This window comes from Sparus aurata, chromosome 17 (assembly GCF_900880675.1).
Source record: "Sparus aurata chromosome 17, fSpaAur1.1, whole genome shotgun sequence".
Classification (NCBI taxonomy): Eukaryota; Metazoa; Chordata; class Actinopteri; order Spariformes; family Sparidae; genus Sparus; species Sparus aurata.
The window spans coordinates 23928736-23951517 of record NC_044203.1 but is presented as its reverse complement, the minus strand read 5'-3'; the positions used below and the strand labels follow the sequence as shown (position 1 = coordinate 23951517).

At 42.5% G+C, this 22782-nt stretch overlaps 2 protein-coding genes and 1 long non-coding RNA gene across 5 annotated transcripts in view; 1 reads left to right on the top strand and 2 right to left on the bottom strand.

The window, feature by feature from the left end:
• Nucleotides 1-6293: 6293 nt before the first annotated feature.
• Nucleotides 6294-8463, bottom strand: cox6b2 (cytochrome c oxidase subunit 6B2). Its single transcript, XM_030393663.1, has 4 exons — nt 8331-8463; nt 7723-7840; nt 7060-7160; nt 6294-6596 (listed from the first exon to the last, which is right to left on the bottom strand). The coding sequence occupies exons 2-4, from the start codon at nt 7826-7828 to the stop codon at nt 6543-6545; spliced, it is 261 nt and encodes an 86-aa protein (XP_030249523.1). The 5' UTR covers nt 7829-7840; nt 8331-8463; the 3' UTR covers nt 6294-6542.
• Nucleotides 8464-10273: 1810 nt separating this feature from the next.
• Nucleotides 10274-20216, top strand: rasip1 (Ras interacting protein 1). Of its 2 annotated transcripts, none has more exons than XM_030393609.1 (16): nt 10274-10561; nt 11276-11397; nt 11725-12176; nt 12355-12615; nt 12694-12935; nt 13021-13185; nt 13744-13948; nt 14043-14341; nt 14437-14598; nt 15972-16012; nt 16314-16468; nt 16616-16728; nt 18155-18449; nt 19222-19385; nt 19480-19621; nt 19713-19891. In XM_030393609.1, exons 2-16 carry the CDS (start codon nt 11276-11278, stop codon nt 19889-19891), a joined length of 2997 nt encoding a protein of 998 aa, XP_030249469.1. In that variant the 5' UTR covers nt 10274-10561. The 2 variants fall into 2 exon arrangements, with proteins under 2 accessions (XP_030249469.1, XP_030249468.1); XM_030393608.1 differs by having other exon boundaries at nt 10275-10565; nt 19713-20216.
• The window catches only part of LOC115567270 (uncharacterized), a 50066-nt gene continuing 39289 nt past the window's right edge, over nt 12006-22782 (bottom strand). For both annotated transcript variants that reach the window (XR_003981157.1, XR_003981156.1), the window contains 2 exons: nt 12348-12553; nt 12006-12143 (listed from right to left, as the gene is read on the bottom strand). This is a non-coding gene — a long non-coding RNA (uncharacterized LOC115567270). The remainder of the gene's footprint in view (nt 12144-12347; nt 12554-22782) is intronic.

The following is a 22782-nucleotide window of genomic DNA, read 5'->3' as shown; positions in this document are numbered from 1 at the left end:
TCTCTGTGCTGCTGCTGGCCCGTCGGCTGCCCACCGGGTGCGCCGGAACAAAAGGCAATGTGCGCGGAGTCCAGATACAAAGCCTGGTCATGCAGAAATCATGAGACTGGCTCAGTGGGTGGCAAACAAACGGGGGAGACCTCCTTATTCTTCATCAACTATGTCTAATCTTCACAACCCACCTAAATCCCCAGTCTGGAATTTGACAAATTTTCTAGGAAAATTTTAATCCACTCTGGGAGCAGCTGGGCTCAGTTCAGTTTGATGATTGTATTTGATTTCTATTAGAGGCCCATTGAAGTGTGACTTTGGGTGACAATTTGAATTTTGTTTTTTTTTCTGGGATATCCTCTAGCCCAAAATACAACCCCAAGAAAACAACTTAAAGGAGAAGTTCACCCAAAAATGAAAATCCAGTCGTCCAGTTTCTCCTCACCTTCATGCTGATGGAAAGTCAGGTGAATCGTCATCGTCCACAAAGCATTTCTGGAGCTTCACAGTAAAAGCAGCGCTGCAGGATTCTCCTAAACAACTGAAGTAGATGGGGACTTGTTTTAAAATGTGAAAATAACGAAACAAAAAGGCATCAGACTTGGCATTATCCAAGTCTCCGCAAGCCCTGAGACCCAATCAATCAAACTTGATTTATACAAGCACCTTTTAAACTAACCAAAAATGTAATTCAAAATGCTTTGGCTTGGATTTGGATTAAGAAAACCAAAATGGGTTTGGAGATTAATGCACACACCAATTTGCAATAAAATAAATAGCTAAAATAATAAAAGATGAAAAATTTCACTTAAAGTTAATAAGATAAAGAAAAAAAACCTAACAAGATTTTCACCATATGCCAAATAATAAAAGCATGTTAATAAAAGTTTGCAGAAGTTACATTCATTTAGTTAAATGTTCCCAACATGAAATGAAAGAAACATGCAGTTAAAGCAGGAGCAAGCTCCTGTTTGACACCTGCAGCTCCTGAGGTCATGACCTCTCAGTGGCTGAGTGGCCCTGATCAGTATTACAGACCTGCTAAAAGATGTGGAAATACATGAGTCATTATCGGTGTTTGTAAAAAGTCGTTCAAAGGTGAAAATCAGTTACAGCTGATGCTCGAGGCAACGACTTTTCACTTCTCACATGTATTCCTGAGCTGGGAGCTGGATTGCTTCTGACATCAGAACTAAACATGGATTCATTATTCATGTACGCTCCACAATATGACTAGATTTAGAAGTATGTTTTAAAGCAGCATCTGATCTCATGATAGAATTTTCAGACCAATAGTTCACCCGGGTGACACCTACGTATGTCAACTCATTTCTGTGGCTCGTTTGTAGAACTTCACATATTGCGGCAGTACTTGGAAAACAGTCAGTGTGATGCAAACAGGAAAGACTGAATCAAGTGTTTCTAGGAGTCGTTCTCCGCAGTAACCATGACTGTACACTTGTAACCTTGAGATGATATCATGAAAACATAGGTGTGTGTACAGAATATACTGTAAGGATTCATGTACTTTTACCTCAGATATACCATGTTTCTTTTGGACAGGTCATCTCACATTACAAGTATGCAGTTATTAGCCAGAGGCTTTGGAAAAAAGTGACCGGAAATGTCTTGTTACAGTGACTGTGCATAAAAAAACGACAGATGCTGTTGAATGTGGGAGGCTCCTTCCCTTTCTGTGGAATTACAATTAACTCATCCAGCCTTAAAATACCAAATAAAAAGAATAAAAAGGAACTGAGAGACTGAGGGACGTGCAAATGTCCGGTGCTTGCAACATTTCATCATTCTTCTCAAACTACATCTCTGTCCCAGCAACTCATCTGGATCCCGAGACCCTTGCCATGGAAACCAAAACCACAGCATCGCCTCTAGGGACCTGGTCTGAGTGAGGTGATCAAATTATAAGATATCTGCAGAGAGCAAACACAGGCACACGGGAGGACAGAGAGAGAGAGGGGGAGAGGGAGGAGGAAGAAAATGAAGAAAGTTAGAGGCTCTCCCTTCCCCTGTCCTCCATCACACACGAGCTAGCACACACGCAGACCATTACTAACCACATCCTGTAGCCAGTCAAAAGCATGTGTCTGCTGCCGACTGATGCGTAAGTGGAGCATGTCCCTTCATTTGTTTTGCTTATTATCACCATAGCAGTGCAAAAGGGCTTCAGACATTTTATGACATGCTTTAAAACGTTTAAAGCAAAACAACAAGAGGAAACAATTTGTCAAGAAACAACAAAAAACATCGAGAGGCGATCCAGGTTCAAACTAGAAAAGCATCAAAAGCAACGTAGGACATATTTAAAAGGTGGCTAAATCATTAAAAGGGCAATCATTTCAAAAAATAAAAGCCAACATGTTTCAACCAGTAGGTCCTCATCAGGGCTCCAACAACCATGTGGTCCCACCTAATGTACGGTATATAACAGCCACAGCCCAGATGATGACATACCAGCTGAGACAATTAGAAAATAATGAATCAGTTAATTATCATTAGATGAGATGACGCAACATACAAAAATTGACACCCATATGTATCATATTCACGCACTGACAAACACCACCCTGGTAACAAAAGCACAGAAAAAGCCTCTGCTTCCTATGAAAATTTAAGAAGGCTAAATCCCAGGAGCAAGATTCTGGTTAGCTTTTACAGAGGAGCGATGGACAGCATCTTGACTGGACCCAACACCGGCCAGAACATCGCTGTTGCTCAACTACAGAGCATCAGTGACATCTGTTAAGTGTCTGCAGAGAGCCACAGGGATACTAAAAGACAACACCAGCCACAGTCTGCTCACCCTGCTGCCATCTGACAAAAGATACAGAAATATCCGCTGCCGTACCGCCAGACCACAGAGCAGCTTCATCCCTCAGGCTGTGACACTCCTGAATTCATCCTCAACACTCCATCATTTAAAACAGATAAAGCAGGACTCAAGTGCTCAACCATTATTTAGTTTTTTAAAACCTTGTTTAAAAAAATGACAATACATTCACCTTGTACCTTGTAAAGTTAAGGACAGAAAACACTTCTTTTACCACATACACTACTGTCGCCTGTCACAAGAGCTTGAGTCGGTACAGTCAAGGCTACTCTTTTTTTTTTTTTACACATATTTTCAGATCAGATTGAGTCCAAATGTTGCAACAAGGCGTCTTCCCATTGATGTTGACATTTTAGATTACTACATCACAGTTTCTCCATGTGCGTAGCAGAAATAAATTCATGCATCCATTTTCTTGCGCAAGGTGGAATCTGTGTCTCTGAGAATAAGGTTGTTACAGATGTAATGGCCGTCACTGGATACGTTTGAATGTGTGATGGGAGAATTAAAAGTCCTCCGGGCACTGAAAAGAGAACCAAGACTCTACGGTAAATCCCAGAAAACAAGACCAGGCAGTGACATGGACTTTCATGCTTTTAGGTTGTAGAAAGCTGTGCAGATAGATGTTGTTTTATATGGAGGCTTTGCACAAAGAAATATGGGAAAAAATATGCTGTACAGTGGTTCAACCAGATGGACAAAGACAGGAAGACACCTCTGAGCAACGATTAAATGAGACTGTGTGTAATCACCAGTCACTGATAAGAGCAACTGTAAGCTGAGCCTTAATGTCGGTGAAGATTTGAATAGAAACAGGTTCATTTGTCAGTGTCAGGCATACAATAAAATCCACGACAAGATGGAACAGGTGACTCAACTCAACTGAACACACTATGGTCTGTAAAATCACACCTCTCTAACTACTAAGTAGACTGTGGAGGGCCAAAAGAAAAAACAGGTTCCCTCAACATTTAGAGCCAAACTATATCATTGTGATTCAGTGACGATCTCAGCTACCGACTCTATTATGGACCGGAATGCAAATTCCAAATGGAGCCACCATTACTGCCATAAAATATAGTTTTTAATCTATTTTCCTTCTTTGGCGTTAAATAATACATCTGCTGTCTGAGTATCATTGAAGGAAAGAAGATAAACATCAGTTCAACGGGTTTATTACATCAAACAAGGACAAGTCATGTTTAAAGAGGCATAAAGTGTCCGTTAACTCTGCACATTTGTGTTTAGTCCAGTTTAGTTTAGGAATATTTGGTCTATTTCGCGTCTTTTGTGGGTTTGAACACTATAAAAATAAATATACATATATCTATAATCATAATCTGCTGGTTTAGGGTCAACAGGGTGACATATATACTGTGAAGAACTTGTTACATGGCTTGCTGAGGGGGTTTTAACTCATTTCAAAATCGGTGCAACACTGCCGCCCTGTGAGTAGAGTTTGCCGTTGACTCTTGTTGACACACGTTAAACCCTGGCAGATAAACTCACTCTAACAATGACGCTCAGTTGTCTGGCAGTCGCAGTCTTGCAAAAACAATGCTGGGTTTCTTGCAATATTTCACTCACTCGACGTTCTGGTTTTTGTTTGTTTTTTGTACCTGTTTTAAAAAATGTCACCACAGTCTTATCAGCCTCAATAACAAGCAACGTCTGAAGAGGAGTTTATTTGGTCTGAACACACCCTTTCTGGCGTGTCAGGACCTATTGCGGCATAGCTGAGGCGAACAGTTAGCAGCAGAGGATGTGGTGAGCTGATGATAATAACAAGGAAGATTACAACTGTGCTATGAGGATGGAATTGCCAGTATTGTAACTGTGACATGATGCAATTCATTAAATCAAAATTCTCAGGCTTAATGTGGCCCCCTGTGACAAAGTGAAGCAAACGTTGACATGAAACAAGTCTTGAGATCCAAGTAAAGGAGGCTGAATCATACAAATTTGAGTGTATGAGAAAGCAATGGAGGAATTACGACAATGTGACTGACTGTCAACTTCATGAATGGAGAGGATTTTTTGTATTTCATTCAGCAAAGCCAACATTGTTATTGTTTTGAGAAGCCTCTGGTATTTGACTCTCAATAACAAACACATTCTGGCTAAATTACTCTCATTTTCTGATGTTTATCTGTGAAAGCGGTTCATTTTCAGCCTACATGTGCTTCACAGTTTTATAATTCTGTTCCAGAGACAACAGAAGATGTCAAGTTCATACATTCCTTATATACCCCTCTGATGATACTATACTAATACTATTAATGTTTGGTGTCCACACTTGAATCAGGTCAGTAACAAAAAAAAAAAAAAAGGTGCAGCACTAACTCTATGTCAACACAACCTTTCCAACCCATTAATTCCTTTGGTTGTCAGTGAGCAACACTGACTCAGAGCATTAAATTAATCTAAAATATTACTAACATAAGCCCTTTAAGAATTACTCAGTTGGTCAACATCAATAAGCTTGATCGTGGTAATAGTTCAACGGTGCCACTGTGTGGTGAAACTTAAACATTACACCAAGACAAGCGTCCGGTTTTATCACCACTGCCCCCCTCTGGACAAACTGTGGTATTGTTATGTTGTGTTTTCAGAGTCCACAGGCCTGAGGGCTGCTTCAGACAGGACTGAAAGAATACTTAAGCAGATCACTGTGAATATATGGCATATACTGCCATTTCTGCTGTAAACATAATCATCAGGATCGCTGATGGCTATGTTGGGTAATCAAAAAAGACTATATGTCTTTCTGAAAGTTGAGCTGTGAATCTTATTGGAATGAAACACAAATATAGAACCAGTTTCACCCCAGACCACTACTGGCAGTTTAAGGAGTTGATACAGAACTGCAGACACCATACCCACCGGATTTCCCTCAAAAAACCATCAATATAGATTTGATTGGCTGTAACTGAGAAAAAGTTATTTATATTACATCTACCCCTGGACATTTTCACATACTTGACAATGTCAACTTCAGCATCTATCAGTCAGGTATATTTTTGCGTAATTCACTGAGATTTAAAAGTTCCATTGGGTGGGTTTTAGTGGCATCCAACGGTGTCATTGCAGATTGTGACCAACTGAACCCCCATCATCCCATCCTCCCTGACAAGAGGTTAAAAAGAAGAAAATCAGAACAGCAATCAGCAAGTGTTTGGTTTGTCTGTTCTTGGATATTGTAGAAGCATGACGATGCAACATGTCGCAATGGAAGAGGACCTGCTGCTTCTGTATATATAAAATAGTCTCATTCTAAGGTAACAATTCTTAGTTTCAGGTGATTATACACTAATAAAAACATAATTATGGATATTTTATTCAATTGATTCACCTAATATTCCCCAAACCTTACACACTGGACTTTTAAGGAAAACGCTGTCTGACTAGGAGAAACAAAATTAAATAAACTGTAAAATTAACGACACCATTTCAATTAAATCCAAATTGTATTTATTGATCAATCACTGCTCAAGAGTAGTGTACAATAGAGAGAGAAAACAAACTTCAGACCTTGACATGCAGGGTAAAAAGTTGTGCGTGTTTAGGTTAAGAAAAGTAACATCAATGATGATGACCATGTGAAAGCTGTTTGAAGATGTTCTTAGGCACTCTACAGAGGTAAAGGGGCACGTAACAGAATGTCCTGGAGTGGACGGTCCTGATCAATAACGGCTTGGCGAGTTTAGATCTTCCCTGGGAAGTTTCCACTCTCTATCTGCTCATCCCATTTGCCAACCTGTTGAGAGATATTAAAGTAAACATTAGACCCATCTGACAACAAGCTAATCCTTGTAGTATCAGCAGAGCAGCTGTTTTACATCCACAGCAGTTTCATGTAAATCACTAGAACACAATGTATCCATAAGTTCTTTTTTGATCTCGAGAACAGTATGTTTGTCAAAATAATCTCACAGCTGTTGCATCTGATGTGACATCAGCTTTAGCCTCAAAAATCTCAACTTTAATAAAGGTTGTTATAAATATATGATGAGACTTAAGTAGAATGGACATAAATCCTACTTAAGTAAATAAGTGGACATCTCGATTACAGCACAACATGAAGCCATACTTCATGCAACAAAATAAACCACAGAGAAGCAAAACAAACAGAAGAGCAAGAAGCAACAAAACAATAAGCACTTCACACTATGACAGCAGAACATACTGGGGGACTATCAGATCAGACCAGAATATCTTACCCAGCTCATGGGGCAGAGGCTCTTGTAAACCCTCTGGTACCAATCACAGGGAGCCGTGTCCTGGTCTCTGGCTGACAGAGCCTTGTTGCACCTGTGGTAGTCTGAAGCAAAACAAATAACAAAAGGGTTTAATGTTCCTCATCTGACACAATGTTTATAATAAAATACCATAAACAAAAAGCCACAGAGATCTTGTGACAGCCAGTGCCGCGGTGACAATGTCTAATCTGGACAGATACAGTGAAGGAACGTGAAATTATTTTGTTTTTCAACTTTGCACATTTAATGTTCAAGCTTAAATGTGAGGCAGACAGCAATGTTTACACCATTATGGCAAAGCTGTTGTTTTTACAATAACATCAATGTCACATGGAGGTCATATTTTAGACACCATTTCTTGTGAATAATCCTAATATGAATGTAAGCGTCCAGTAACTAGCTGAAACAACGATAAAATGGTGCAAGCAGATCTTATGGATGGATTAACAGGCTGTATAAATCTGTTTGCAAGCGTCTTCACCTAGTTTTTCAAACTGACATAAAAAATGTTGCAGATGTAAGTAGCTGTACACATAATGACGAATTCAAGTATTTTTCATTTGTAGTGCTTGTCCTGTGTCTGAACACTTTCTTGATAACACAACAAATTGATCATGTCCTCACCCAGGTAGTTCTGGAAACAGTTGCGGGTCTGGTTGGTGTTGGGGAATCGGGCGTCAAAGGGGGCAGTCCTGTAGCCCTTAATCTTCTCTTCAATAGTCTCAGCCATCTTTATGGGCTTCTATCAACAACCGAACAACAATAAAAGAGGAAACAGACTGAATTACACTCAAATTGCAACACGGTTGCAAAACAGGCTCGATGAGAACCCCAACATAGTACTCAACGCTAGCGTCGCTAAAAATAACGTTGCGATCACAGTTCAATTTAAGATAGCTTTGTTTACACCTTTATCGCTACTCATCGCGTGTTTGAATACATAAAAGCCACCTCAGTATTCAACTCTCGACATAAACAAATATTAAAACTGTGACTCGACCTGATAACTTTGAAAACACATTAGCATAGTTTGCTAAGCTTCGCATAGTCGAGTCGGTTAGCTAATGCTAGCTCGTTGCTAACATATCTGTGTCCGATCGTTAGCTAACATGTTTAAGAACGCCTAGTTGTTCCAGTAAGTGTTTGTAGATCAAACCATTAAAAAGCTAGAGCAATTTAAAGTTCAACTTTGTATAAATAACACACAATTCGGTAGGTTATTGACTGCTAACCTTGGGACGCTTCTTGATGTGTCCTCGGTGGTCTCCGGAAAGATGTCCTTCCTCGTCACCGCGCAATGAATGCTGGGATACTGGGTCATGGGAACACTTTAAACACCAGACTGACCTGAACTTAGCTTCAGTTTTCAGCTCCATATGATCAGTTTAAACTATTTTAAACTGGCTGGAAGGACGATAATGATGATCACAGGCCTGTTTTATCTTGATTATGTATATTTGTGAAATTCATTATAGTTTTTGCTGCCTTGAAACAGCCACAGTATGACCTAATATCTTGCAATAATCCTCTATGTTGTTGACAAAATATAAAAAATAGACCAATTACAGGAAAATGTATGATTGATTTATATTATATCACCATAGCAGTTGTTTGGATAGACTCCTAATTAAATTACACCACTGGTTTAATGTCTTCATCTGCAATCTGTGAGATAATTTTGCCATCTTAAAGTGGCACTATGTAGTTTTGGAGAAGAAATTCAAACTCACATTTTTATACATAGTTTATACTTGGAAATACAAAAAAGTTCCATTACTGGATAAACAAGCTGTTCTTAGAGAAAATAATATCCCCAGAACACTGTTTGCTACTAGACAGGTGGCAGGGTCTGTTAAATATATACAAAGTGAAGGAGTTTAAAATAGGGTTGTCCTTTAAGGTTAGTTTGTTTATTCAGTCATGTAAACAAAGAGGGTTTGTCTATTTAGTTTGTTTAGGCATAAAAAAAACAAAAGAAAAACAAAAACTCTTTTCAAGATTTTCTCAAGTGCTGTCTTAAATCATCAGATTCTGGACTCGAATCACTGACAGGAAGACAATACAACAAAATATAACGTAACCAGTATTCCTAAAAAAAATCTTTAATGCTTGAGCCTATCCTCTGTATTTGCCTGTTTCATAAGTAACTGAAGGTGTACGCCCCAGTTTAGTGGTACTAGATATGCTTGGGCTGATATAAGATATGAGCGAATATCGCAATATTTTTCACACTTTTGAATATCGAACAGCTGTGTGATTCTTCACCTGAGAGAAACTGCTCTGACTGTATTTGAACTATTTAACCAGGGACAGATGAGGGAGGAGTAAAGAAATGAACAGCTTATCCACCTCTCCCTCCTTTATTTATTCACACTATTCAAACTACTAATGAAGATAAAAAACAAACAATATATTTTGTATCGCAATACCTGGGCAGGACAATATTGTGTTGCTCAAAAATAAGACTGGCAAGGTGGTTAATTTCAGTTGTACCTGATTTGTTGAATCTGTATGATGCTGACGGTAATGACTAACGTTATTATCAGGCTAAGGTTATATACAGTTAAAGCACATCTACGTTATTCTGTTCTCTTCTCCCTCAGTGAGGAGCCTTTCCGATGGGAGCAGATTTTGGAGGGTCTGCCCGTTGAACTGGGACACAGTGACGGTCCCCTTTCTCTTTCCTTCAACGTCTTCCTGTCGAAGACGGGGTCAAAGATCACAGGTGTCTCTGTCGCTCCCTCTAGCTTCCTGTCTCGCTCTGTGTGTTTCCTTCATCCTCTTTCCAGCAAAACTTCCAACTGAGCCCGCTGTGGGTTTTGTGATTGCGTTGTGTGATCTGTTCTAATCAAAAAAATCACAGCACAGCCCCAGATTGAACACAGTCATGGCGCTCTGTTGTGGCTTTAAGATCCTGTTCGATGGAATTAAACTTTGACAGGATGAAATTGTGACGCCACATTTCTGTTTAATTAAAAACAGGGCAAAATATTTAGCTTTAAAACACAGTATGTAGTATACTGACAAGGTCCCAAAGACTCGTATGTATGTACATTCACCCTTCTCTCACGTTCTACCAGTCTCCCTCTCTCTCTCGCTCACTCAGTCAGGATATAGGTGTTGTCCACAGCAAAGGAAGGAAATTCTGTCACTTAGAACAATGGGCCTGTTTCTCTATCTATAGACCCAGAGAGGCTGAAAGCCAGAGGGAGAGAGGGAGCAGATCTCGTCCAGTTAGAAGTAAAACGTTTTTTTTTTAATGTGTAAAAGAAGGTCGAATCGATTGGATTTTAAGAATTAGAGATGTGTTTGTAGACGTGTGACAAGTTTATGGCTCTTGAAAATGGAATTTCGTCACGGGGAAAAGGAAACGTACATGGTTATTAGATTACTTTGAGCTGCGTATTCGCATTTTGGTGTTGAGGAATCATCAAAACGCTCAATAGAAGGATCACAAGTAACGGTGGGTAAGTGCCAACATCCAATACCTACGGCATTTTAATTTCTTTCATGAAGTATTCTGATTTTATGGTTTATGGTTTTCAAAATATACAACCACAACATGTTGGACAGGATACTCATAAAAAAAATAACGTCTCCATCTAGAATGACAACGGCAGATTTTAGGCACAGACGCACATCTTGTCGTAAATCATACTTCAAAACGTGGTAGTGTTCCTGGTAAATGCAGTGATTTTGTTTTGGCCTTGTCTTGCAAGGGGAAAGACGATCAAGTGTGATCCTTAATTTTGATGGTTGAAGTAACACAGAGAAATGGACAGGCAGTGACCTTTGGAGTGGGTATTTCCCTGTCAGTGTAACAGCTGGAACCTGAGTCCTACAAAAGACGCTTCCTGTTTGAGAGAGTGGGAAATTCAGGCTATGACGTTCAGTGCTGTTTTGAGCTAATTTCTCTGTTTGCTCTCACCGTGTTGACAACCTGCAGCAGGTATCCTGTTGATGTTTTGTTGATGGTGACATCATGCCATTGTTATATTGTTTTCAATCCTGACACACATTCCTCAAACAGTGTGGAGGAAGATTACACAGATTACAGATTACAGATTACAGATTGCGGGAAACATGACATTTACAGTATGTTGACATACTGCAGATTACTGAATTAAAAGGCCACGTTTGTTTTTTAATAGTCATGTTTTTCCCTCCCTCTTGTCAGATGGAGGGGTCTGGCAGTCCTCGCTTCAGAAAGCTCCATTTCCCAGTGGGTCTTTGGATCAACTCGCCCAGGAAACACTTTGCCAAGCTAGGGGGTCGCTGGCCAAGTGCTATCTCTGTCAAGTCAGTCTCTCAAACACACTTGTAATCTCCTGTTTTGCTTCTGTGTCGCGTACATTTGTTCTCAGGTTATGCCACTTTCTTGTAATCACTGTTTAGCCAGAGTCCAGTGCCTGTTAAGTATTGTTGAAGTTGAGCTTATGTGTCGATGTCATCTTATCTTACTTCCACTCTCATTTGTATCCGTCCAACTCCGTAACCTTTCCCTGTTTTATTTTAGTCCTTGTTGTTTGTCTTTGTTTAGTCAGTCATAATTCACAGCTGACTGGTCCCTTCCTTTCTCCTTCCTCTCTCCTCCATTTGTCTTCCCCTCCTCTGTTGTTGTCCCAGGTCGACCACCAGCTCTGACGCAGCCTCCCTCCACGAGGCCCCCTCAGCTCCTTCCTCTTCCCTTTCTAACTCAACCCCCTCGCTGGCTTCCCCTACCCCATCCCCGTCTCCCTCCCCGGCCTTTCTCAGGCCGCGGCCTGCTGGGCCTCAGTCCCGCACGAAGCGCCTTTCCCATCTTTTCCTGCGAGGGCGCTCGAACAGCGACCGGGACCGGGCGGTGGGGGAGAGGGAGAGAGAGGTCTGGGCTCACTCAGCTGCCCCCTCCTCTCACCACTACTTGCCCCCTGCCTCTTCCTCTGCCCCGGGCCTGATCAAGATCTATGGGGATGCCCTCTCCAGTGGGGCCAACTATCGCTCCCTGCTGGCCAACATCCACTCTACAGCCAGGCAGCTCATCGCCCAGGTCATCACCCGGTACACTGAGAGAGAGAGGGAGGAGACAGATGACGCAGGTATGAGAGAGGGAAATTTTCTCTCATTTGGACCTCTGCTGCGACCCATTACAAGGAATTGTTCACTCAAAAAGTTTAAACCAATTGGGAATGACTTAATACAAACATAAACCACAGTGTTATGGAAAAATAATTACTCCCCCTTCTCCTCCTCCCCCCTTCCTCCATTACCTTCTAGTTCTCCAGAAACACAGCCCAGAGGACTTCCTGTTGTGTGATGTCATTGGAAAGCCCATCCAGCAGCCAGATGGAGCTATCAAGTGGGAGACAGAGTGCCGGAGAAGCGTTGCCCCGTGGGAATGTCCCTTGTTGTTGGTGGACATGTGGCGACCCAAGGACGGATTTGAGCGGCGCTTTGAAATCCAAAGAAGGGAAGACTATGAGAGAGAAGAGAGGGAGAGGGAGAAGGAGCGGGAGAGGGAAGGAGAGAATTATCAAGGTATGTTTTCGACTCAACAGGCAGGTATGTTAGCACGCAAAGGAGCTCTGACCAATCCTCTGACTGTCTGGGCAACAGGTGTGCGCTGGCGGCGGAGCAGGATGTCGTCAGGGGGCGGACCAGAGGAGAGCGAGCGTGGTCACCGTGGGAGGAACACTGAGCTCAGGAGGAGCATCAGTGACATGAACCTGAGTCTGCGGCGCCGCCAGGGCAACCACGTCAGCAAGGACTCTCGTGGCCCTGGCAACCGGCCTAATAACAACGGAGGGGTGCAGGACAGGAAGAACATCGTGAGCATGATCAACCCACAGCCAGGAGAGGTAATGACGACGCGGTGAGAAGAAAATGTAATAAATCCTGAGAGTTTGGCGCTCTTACCATCATGTCTTGACCCACTTTTTTCAGATTAGAGCTTCAAAAGCCGAAGCAAAGGTTGGTTGGACGAACCAGCCAGCGGAGGACGAGAAGGATTACTCAAGCTGTGACCTGGAAGTGATGTCACAGAGTTTGATCCTTCCACCCACAGACCGGCCCTACTTTCTGTTGCTGCAGGGTTACGATCAGAGCAAGGCAAGACATGCTGACGGACGATATTGCACGCACGAATACTCACAAACAACTCCCACACACACGTACATTATGTAAACACAGGCGCACACACACAAACACAGACATTTACGTGGTCGGTAACAAGGTGCATACACACTGATGTGCAGATATGCAAACTAATAGACAAGTTGTGGAGGATTTGTGCAGATGTGCACGCGTGCACACACCCTGTACATGACATCATACCTGCATGTCTGTAATCGCCACATACCATCAGGGTTTCCATCGCTCTACAAGCCTCTCCCATTCAGCATCCTGCACAAAACAGCCTCAGAACAGCACAATGCCTCGACGATTTATCCAACCAAAGCACAAACCCCCTCTGTGTACATCACTCACACACAATGACCTCACACAGGTCTCCATTGTAGCAAACTGCGACACACTTCATACCTTATCGACTGCCCTCTGTTGAACTTAACATCTCCAAGATGGAAAATTGATACAAACCAAAGCACTTAAAAAGATAACAGACCTCCCTGACTCTCCTCTGCTCTTCACCCTGTGTGTTTTGTTTAGGATTTTGTTTTGTACATCATGGTGGGACATACGCATGTGTTTGGACGAAAGCCCACGATGAGGGAGAGGGAGAAGGATAGAGAGAGGGAGAGGAAGGGGAAGAGGCCACTGAAGGTGGAGACGTTCCTCTCTGCTCCTGACCTCTTGGCCAGACACTTATTGGTCAGGAGAGACTCAGCTGTTCCCGGGACGCCCACTGGACAGGGTATTAAAACAGCCTCTAACTCATGTCACACTTAGACTCATGGTCCCCTCACTATGTTATAGTCTACCTCACTCTAATTTGCATTTTATCATAGCTCTGATGCGGCCCTTCAGAGGAGGTGAGGTCACACACAACGGAGTGGCCGTTTACAGGGAGACAGTCCTAAAGCCTGGGGATGTGATCGGTCTGGGGAGCCACTTTCTTTTCCTGTATCGTGACCCCCGTGTGACTCCAGCTCCACCGCTGGCATTGACCCTGCCATGGCAGGCGGATGCCTCCACCACCTGCTGCCCCTCAGGGTTGGTGGACAGACAGGAAGCACTGAGGCAGTACCTGGGATCTACGGAGGCAGTCCTGAAGTTCCACTCACGTCACGCTGATTCCCTGTTACAGGTGCGCTGACTAGCTTTCGTGTTGTTATTTTTCTGGTGTCATGGAAGAAAGGCCTTAATGCCATATGTTATGTCTGTCCCTCACTCTTCTCTTAGGAGATAATCTCCAAAAATTCCTCTCCAGACTCTGGGGGTGGGCCGTTAGCTCCTGCTTATCTCCTGTCAATCATGATAGATCATGCCTCCAAACATCTTGACCCCGCTCTCACGCCGCAGATTTTACTCAAGTCGGCCAATCTAATAAAAGAAATTGTTTGGGTAAGTAAAAAACAGCTCAATATATGAAAGAAAATGTCTGGGGTGCCCAAAAGATATTGCGCTCACCATGAACTGCAATAAACAACCGTGGATCTTTGTTGCATGTCTCCTCTCATTTCCTGTCATCTTTCTACTGTCATCTCTGTAATAAAGGAATGCCCTATTTAGGCATAGCAGTGCTTCGGGCTAAATGTTAACATTGGCATGCTAACAGGCTCATAATAACAATGCTAACATGTTGATGTCGAGCAGATGTAATGTTCACCATCTTATGTCAACATGTTAGCATTTGTAATTTACACACACAAAAAAATCACAAACCAAAATTGGACAAAGTGATAATTCGACCTGATGATGGTCCTGAAACGAAAGGGCAAATATTCAACTAAGATTTTACAATTCAACTTCTGGGGGAGAGTACATGTCTGAACAAAGTTTCATGGAAATCTAACAACAGTTGTTGAGACATTTAGGCCAAAGTGATTGGATGCTACCAGCAGAGACAGTTGGTAAATCAAGCCAGTAGAGTGAAGAGTGAAAACATATTTTCCATCGAGAGAAAAGCTTCACTGTCATTCTTTGCTCTTCTTCCAATGAAGAAATACTCGCCAGCTGTGATATAACTGATGCTATAGCAGCCTCTTCAATATTGTGGTTTTCGAATGAAGTCACATCTCTAGTCATCCATAGCTGCCGTCTCCAGCTGCCTGAGGTTCCTCATAGGATTCATAGCTGTGGTGCATAGCTTGGAGCCTGGCGAGATGGATGCCTCGCAGGGTAAAGAGGTCAGAGGATCATCAAAATCAGAAGGATTACATCCTCTGGGGACCATAATTTCCATCCAGCAGTTGAGTTATTTTAGTCTTGACTGATAAACAGAGCCATGTTATTGCTACCCTGACTCAAAAAAACAAACAAATAAAGCTCAAATACATATAAATTGAGCTACCTGTTATGGTATCTTAACGAAAATAATAAAACACCTCAGAGGTCCAGCAGCGGTTCATCTGTCGGGCTCAGAACAAGTGAATCATTAACCTTTTTTGGGATAGTATGTCTTGACAGTGTGGCTGTGATCACACTTGGGGTCAGGGTTAGGGTTAGGCTTGGCAGAAGCTCGGCAGAAAAACATCAGCTGGGCAAATTGAGAGGGCCACATTCAGTCAAACAGAAAAACCAGCAGACAGTCGTATGCCCTTCATTGTGGCCTGCTACGTCGTGGACAGGAGCGAGGATGAGCTGATGTCACTGCCTTTCTGCTGGAAAATGTGCTGTAATTGTCCTGGCTGCAGGGCGAGACTCTGCTCCCCCTCTTCCACCCCCACACTGAGCCTAATGTCTCTCCTCTCTTCTGTCTCCAATTCTCTTTACAGGATAACATTAAGGAATTTGGGGATAAGCATCCCACGCAAAAGTAAGAACATTTTTTGTTCTACGTCATGTTTCCTCTGTTTAGAGATCTCCTGCCGAGTGATTCATGATACATTTGTGCCGTTGCTGTTATGTCTTGGGTAAATTTTTGTCGTGTGATGAAAGCATTGTAACACGGTGATGTTGAAAAATGGCTGAAATGTCGTTGAGTAATAATAACTCGGGTCTATTTTTACTCACAGTGTGGTGTGATTCTCGCATTAAGCACACACTAACACTGACAGGAGAATGTTCACAATCATTTTACAGCTCACATAACTTTGGTGTTGCGTAAATGTGTCCAGTTCCGCAGAGCAGGAAGGTGAGATAAGCACGCCGAATGTGCTGAAACTGTCGTCCGACCTTCGGCCCCTGATGTTTTGGATGTCAAACGCCACGGAGCTCCTTAACTTCTTTCAGGTCAAAGTTGAAACCATGGAGAGAGAGTGGGAGTTTGAAGGTGAGAGTGATCTGAAAAGAGTCGACAGAAACGAATGACTCAAGTAACAATGCGGCTGCTTAATGAAACATCACAGACCTTTGGGAATGTTTGAAATGCAAGCGGATGCAAAACCTTTAACTCTTCCTAATTATGGTTTCTTTGAAGCCCCGGGTGACCCAGTTCTGACAGCTGACATGGACACCTGCTCAGAGGCTCTGGCACAGCTGGATGATGTCATTATGCACACCTTCCAACAGTGTGTGTATCACCTCACCAAGGTACAGCACCAAGTCCAGACTAAGTAGTAATGCATAAAACCACAACATTGGCACCACAAAATTAAGCGTTTTAAGTTTGAGACACAAGATGTCGATCAAACTGCAACTTTCGGAAGCCACTTCCAAGTAAACTTTAAGTGGAATTTTTCCAACTTTCCCTCCTCCTAGTGTTTCCCTGTGGTATTACTGTTGGCACAGCTGTTGCAAAGAAAGACATGACACCATAAAAATCCCATGTTGACCTCGAAAATCCTGATCTCAGTGCTATGAAAAGACAGAGTAAAACACCTGGTTGTATTGATACAAAGACAGGATTTGTTACTGGTCCCTGAGAAAGAATGTAAGTTTTGAAACCTCCCACTGGTGAGGGGGAACACGTATCAGTGGGCTGACAGACTTTGACACAACATCCTGTGAATGCTCGTCCGGTTTCTCTTGTTTTACCTCGGTTTCTATCACTCGCCTTCTTTGCCTTTGTGAACTTCTTCTTCTTTTGCAGTTATTCCAGTTGTTACACTGTTACCTGGGGGACGGCAGTCAGGGCAAACAATGCCTTTTTAATGTTTTGGCCGTAATGTGGCCTTAAATTTTGTGGGAAAAATCGAGCCAGGTGGGCAGGCTGAAAAACATGGTAAAAGCAAGGTTTATAGAGTCGTTTTCCTTCAGCCATTACACCGTGTAATCAGTATTTACTTCAGGAGGATAAGTTAAAGCAAAAAGTTGTCCATTGCCAGCTAAACAAAGAGACAGCTGAATGTCTTTCTGAAGACTTATTACATCTTTGTCTTGTTTTTTTCCAAGATGTTTCTGAGGCTGTCTCACCACCACCCACAATTAATTTTAATTTTTCCCAGCTGTGAGCAGCTCCTCCTTTTTCTTTTGTGCTTTGCATTCTGGGAGAATAGCATGCATCAACAGCACGTTTGAAGAGTCAACCCTGGGACTGGCCTACATGTCTTCAGCCACCCCAGAGGCTGACATGCTCACAATGACAATGCTAACATGATAACAATATCAGGCACCATGGTCAATAACTTTGTTTCAGCGTTAGCTCGCTAATTATAGCACTTAAACACAAAGTACAGCTGAGGCTTGTGGGAATGACATGTTTGCAGGTATTTGGTGATAAACAACAAATTTATAAATTTGACCACTTCATAGTGCTAGATGTCAGGGAGCACCAAAGACATAAATGTTTTTCCCAAATGACATGGCAATCCATCCAATGTCCACAGATATATTTCACTCTCAACCACAAATGTAAACCTCATAGTAGAGCTAAGGCAAAAAGCAGCAGTTCATCAAAGTCAGTCGCACCCATCCTCTTGGAACCATGAATATCATGGCAAACCATCCAGTATTTGTTTTTTCATTGTTCATTTTCTAAACAAATGAACTCACATTTCTTTCCTTCCTGTCCACGAAGACCCTGTACTCACTCCTTCCGGCTCTCCTGGACACCAACCCATTCTCCAGCGAGGAGAAGGAGAAGGAGAAAGATGGAGCTCGGGGCACGGAGGGAGAAGAGAAAAAGGAAGGGGAGGGAGAGGTGGATGACGTGTCCGCCCTACCACCCAAAGTTGCCGGGCTGGTGGAGGTGTACCGCTGCTCCCTGATGCTGTCGCGGGAGGCATGTCTGTCCCCGCCGCTCACCTCCCAAACCTTCGGCTACCTCTTCTTCTTCACCAACACCTCACTGCTCAATACTCTGCTAGAGCGAGGTGAGACTGCACAGGATGAAGTGCATACAGTGATATTAAAGGGACAGTTCACCCCAAAGTACATATTTTTACTCTTACCTGTAGCGCTATTTATCTATCTAGACTGTTTAGCTGTGAGTTACCGAGTTTTGGAGCTATCAGTCATAGAGAAAGACGATAGTTCCTACATGAAACTGCTCACAACAAGGTCTGTGGATTATCTTAAGTAGCTGGGTCATGACTTCTGGAAAAAAAACATTGCTGTTGAGTTTTTTAAGAATGTAATTTTTGCCACTTTGAGCTCCATGGGCTGAGTGCCATCTAGTTCCATTATATCAGAGAGAAGGCAGACATCTCTTTGTCCAATTTTTCCAAAACTCTACAGCTCACAGCAAAATAATCTAGATGTATAATTACTGTAGCGCTATGGGTAAGAGGAAAAATATGTATTTTTCATTTCAGCTGTCTGTTTAATCAGTAACGGCAGGCTATCTGCTTTCTAACATTAACTAAAAATAAGATACTGGTCATACCAGACCAAGTAGGGCTGTAGTGGCAAAACCCCTGAGTGCACTAAACTGAGCAAAAGTATTTTAATGTTTATAAATTAAACTTTTTATTTGTAAAAATGGGGATGTGTTATTTCCTCTTACAAAAGTCAGATGGTCTTTAAAGGTCACAATCCTCAGACAGAATAATCTCCTGTTTTTATTATGTTTAAAAACAGAATTCTATCTTTTCATATGCTTTTGCCAAAATCGACACCTTTTTTCCATCTCTTCTCTCCCATTAGACGGGCTGTTTTCGTGGTCCAGAGCGGTCCAGATCCGTACAAACTTGGACCTGGTTCTGGACTGGCTACAGGGGGCGGGATTAGGAGACATTGCCTCTGAGTTTATGAAGAAACTGTCAATCACAGTCAACTTCCTGTGTATTCCCAAGACTCGACTTATCCAGGTAACACAGCGACATGTGCAGTGTGTCCTCTGAGCCCTAACCCAAAAAATATTAACTCTCATTTTCCTCTCTGCATTATCCTCTTGTCTTCCAGTCATCCTGGACCAGTCTACAGGAGGAACATGTCTTGTTAAGCCCTTCCCAACTGCACCACCTGCTCACCCATTACAAGCTGGGTCCAACCAGAGCCCCACCAGCATCCTGGGCCCCTCCAGCAGGCACAGAGCTGAGTGGAGGTAAAACATAGATAGCTCAAACTAACTAACTAAGACAGTGAAATTACCTGTTAAGTCAATCGCTTCTTTCCCTTTTTTTCTGATCTTTTAGACATCTTTGAGAGCTTCCTGGACCACCCTCCTTTAATCCTGCCAAACGAGACTCCACGCCTTGACCTCTCCCAACCAATCCCGAGCCCTGAGCTCCAAAAGGAAGTTACACGTCTCCGCACCTTCTTGTGGGGACTCGACCAGGATGAGCTCCCTGCCAATCAGAGGACTCGGCTTTGAGGAAGCCCATATTTGTCTCTCTATGGATGTCTTAAGAAACAGCAGACCAAAAAAAAAAAGAAAGAAAAAATGCAAACTGGACATGTTTTCTGCATTTTGATGCCTGTTTGTTGTTTTTTTTTCATGACTTGCATATCAACTCATTTATTCATCTAGATATTTTCAAGTAAGGGAAATGTATTGGCTCTGGTATGTCTTTATAGATTGTACTTTAATGCAGGGATTACAACACCGTGTCTGTTAGACTTGCGTTTAACTTGGCTGTCATGTATGTTTTTTTTAAACTACTTGTTTTTAATAAAACACCAAACTCAAGTCTAAAAGACCTACAGTTTCCGCATGATCTTTGACAAGCTCGTTTCCCACAGCAGGGCCCCTTGGGCTTGGCACTCACCTCGACTTTTAAACACCAAAGGAATATTCCACAAGGTGGCAATGCAGGACTCATTCCCCTCTGACGTTAAATGATGAGTCTGCAGGTAGAACTGCTTGACTAAGAAGGCGATCATACAGCTACATTATCGTCTGCTCCGACTGCTCATTCTCATTTCCTGTAATAATGGTGGCATTTTACAAAGGGTCATGACTCAAGCAAGTAAATGAGACTGTGACGACCATACACAAAGGCCACCTTTACCAAGGTAAGCTGTCATAAAGGTAAAAGCTGGTGACTTAAAAACTGGGGGGGATTTTAATTTCCCTCAGTGGTCTGATCAGGAGGGTTTCCCATTTCATTAATGTGGTACAACCCCCCCGACGCTATAAAATAAAAGTCCAGCTCATTAAGAATAAATCAGCAACCGTCTGTTACGAACAGACAGCAGACAGGTGATATCATCAGCGGTGAGTAACAGCTCAGTTTGAACTTGACCTGTCACAAATTTGTAATACCCAGTCAATTTCCCCGTCTAGTCAGTCGGACTTCTTTGGGAAACCACTTTCTTTGTTTTGAGAGTGAAGCTCTATGACGTCTCCACAAACTGAAGTTATCATGCTCCTCCTCTGGCGTCTGGCCAAACGGCTTCCTTTCTTCCGGTCAGCTTCTCAGAAGAACTCCTTTACAGTAAAAAGCTGAAAAACAACACATCGGTCCCGTGAGAGACCCCTGCTTACATCATCACTGTTGCCTCTGGTTCTGTCTCCCCAATTTCATACTGTGCTGACGTAAAAAAAAACAAGCCATTGAGAAAGACCAGTTATAGATTATGAATCATGAGAAGAGACTCCCTGTGGTCACACTTATCAATTAGGTGATTGTAATCAGTCTCATTTGAAATTCAGTGTGTGGTGTATGAGTGAGAGTGAGGCTGTGTTTGTGTGCTAATTTCAACTTGCCAGTAATGTCAAACAGATGTAGTCTGTAGCTTTATAATTAACCACAGATGGGGTTCAGACTGGTAAAGGTCCACGCTGATTGTATGATATTACAGTAGTCTTTGATACAGTACGGTGACCAATGTCTGAGTGCGATTAAGTAACATGTAGGGTTTAGTAAGCGCGTGACGCACACTCTGTTTTCTGTGATCTCGATCACTGACACAGACAAAAAGTCATACACACTTTCACCAGAATTTCGTAGTCATACAATCGTCTTTTTCACTGTCTCCCCTCACACAAACACGCTCGCTAAGTCGGCTTCTTTACCCAGGTGCGGAGTCCCACACCTGTTGTAGCAGCTCTCTGTAATTAGCCCCGACCCAATTATCATCGGTGGATGGAGGGGTGTGTGTGATCGAGGACAATGGGGCAGTTATTCTCTCCCTATCATCTCCTCCTCTCTCCCTGCTGTCGAGTAATGAAAGATTCTTCCCCTCTTCAAAGACACGGAGTTTCCTACAAAACGGCTGAGTCAGAGGAGAAAAGAGAGAAGGATGAAAAGAAAAGGAGGAACAGTAGGGAGGCAAGTGCGGTAATGCAATGCTGCCGGTGTGAGGCCCGGTGGACCACAGTGATTGTGCTCACTGTTGTTACACACAGGAGTCATTTTCAGGAACCAGAAAAGGGCCCATGGCTCTCACACTTAACACTAACAGCTACAACCTGGCGCAGCCTCTGTATCTATTTGTGATCTGGTAACACTTTACCTGGGCCCTGCGTCATCCTACAGCCCGCAGTATAAGGAGGGTTTTCAAGCCATACACTCGGGGGAAAGGGCAGAGTGTGATGACTGTAGGGCCACTGATGCAGGCTGTGAGACGCGTTCTATCAGGGAGCTGGAGGGGAAAGTGTGAGGGTTTCGGTCCAAAGAAGTCATCGCTGCCAAAGGTTACGGGATCTGGTTTCTTATACCCAGTGATGAAATGTAACTAAGTACATTTACTCAGGTATTATAGGCGAGTATTTCCATTTTCTGAGCTTGATCTAATGAATGTTACTCTGCTACATATATTTGATAAGTTTAGTAGAGCCTTTTAAAATAATTTTTTTCATCTGCAATCAAATAAAAATACATAGATTCGATAATCAGTCGACCAGTAGTATACGCACGTATTACAAATATGTATCAGTTACTTTTCCATGTACTTTTGATACTTGCATACATTAACATAAGATACTTTAAGACTTTTACTCAGTACGACTTTTGGGTGCTTTTTATAACAGTCAGTTTGTCACAAACACTCAACATCAGCACATCTGGAGATAGGTGGTTTTGACGGGAAAGGAAGGTAATCTGTAAAGTAACTGGTAACTGGAGCTGACAGACAAATATACTGGAGTAAAAAGTACAATATTAACCTCTGAGATGTAGTGGGGTGGAAATATAAAATTGCATAAAATGGATGCTCAAGTAAAGCACCTTAAAATTGTACTGGTACAGTACTCGAGTAAATTTACTTAGTTACTTTCCATGTTAAAAACACTGATACATGTGGATAACATGGTTGAAAATA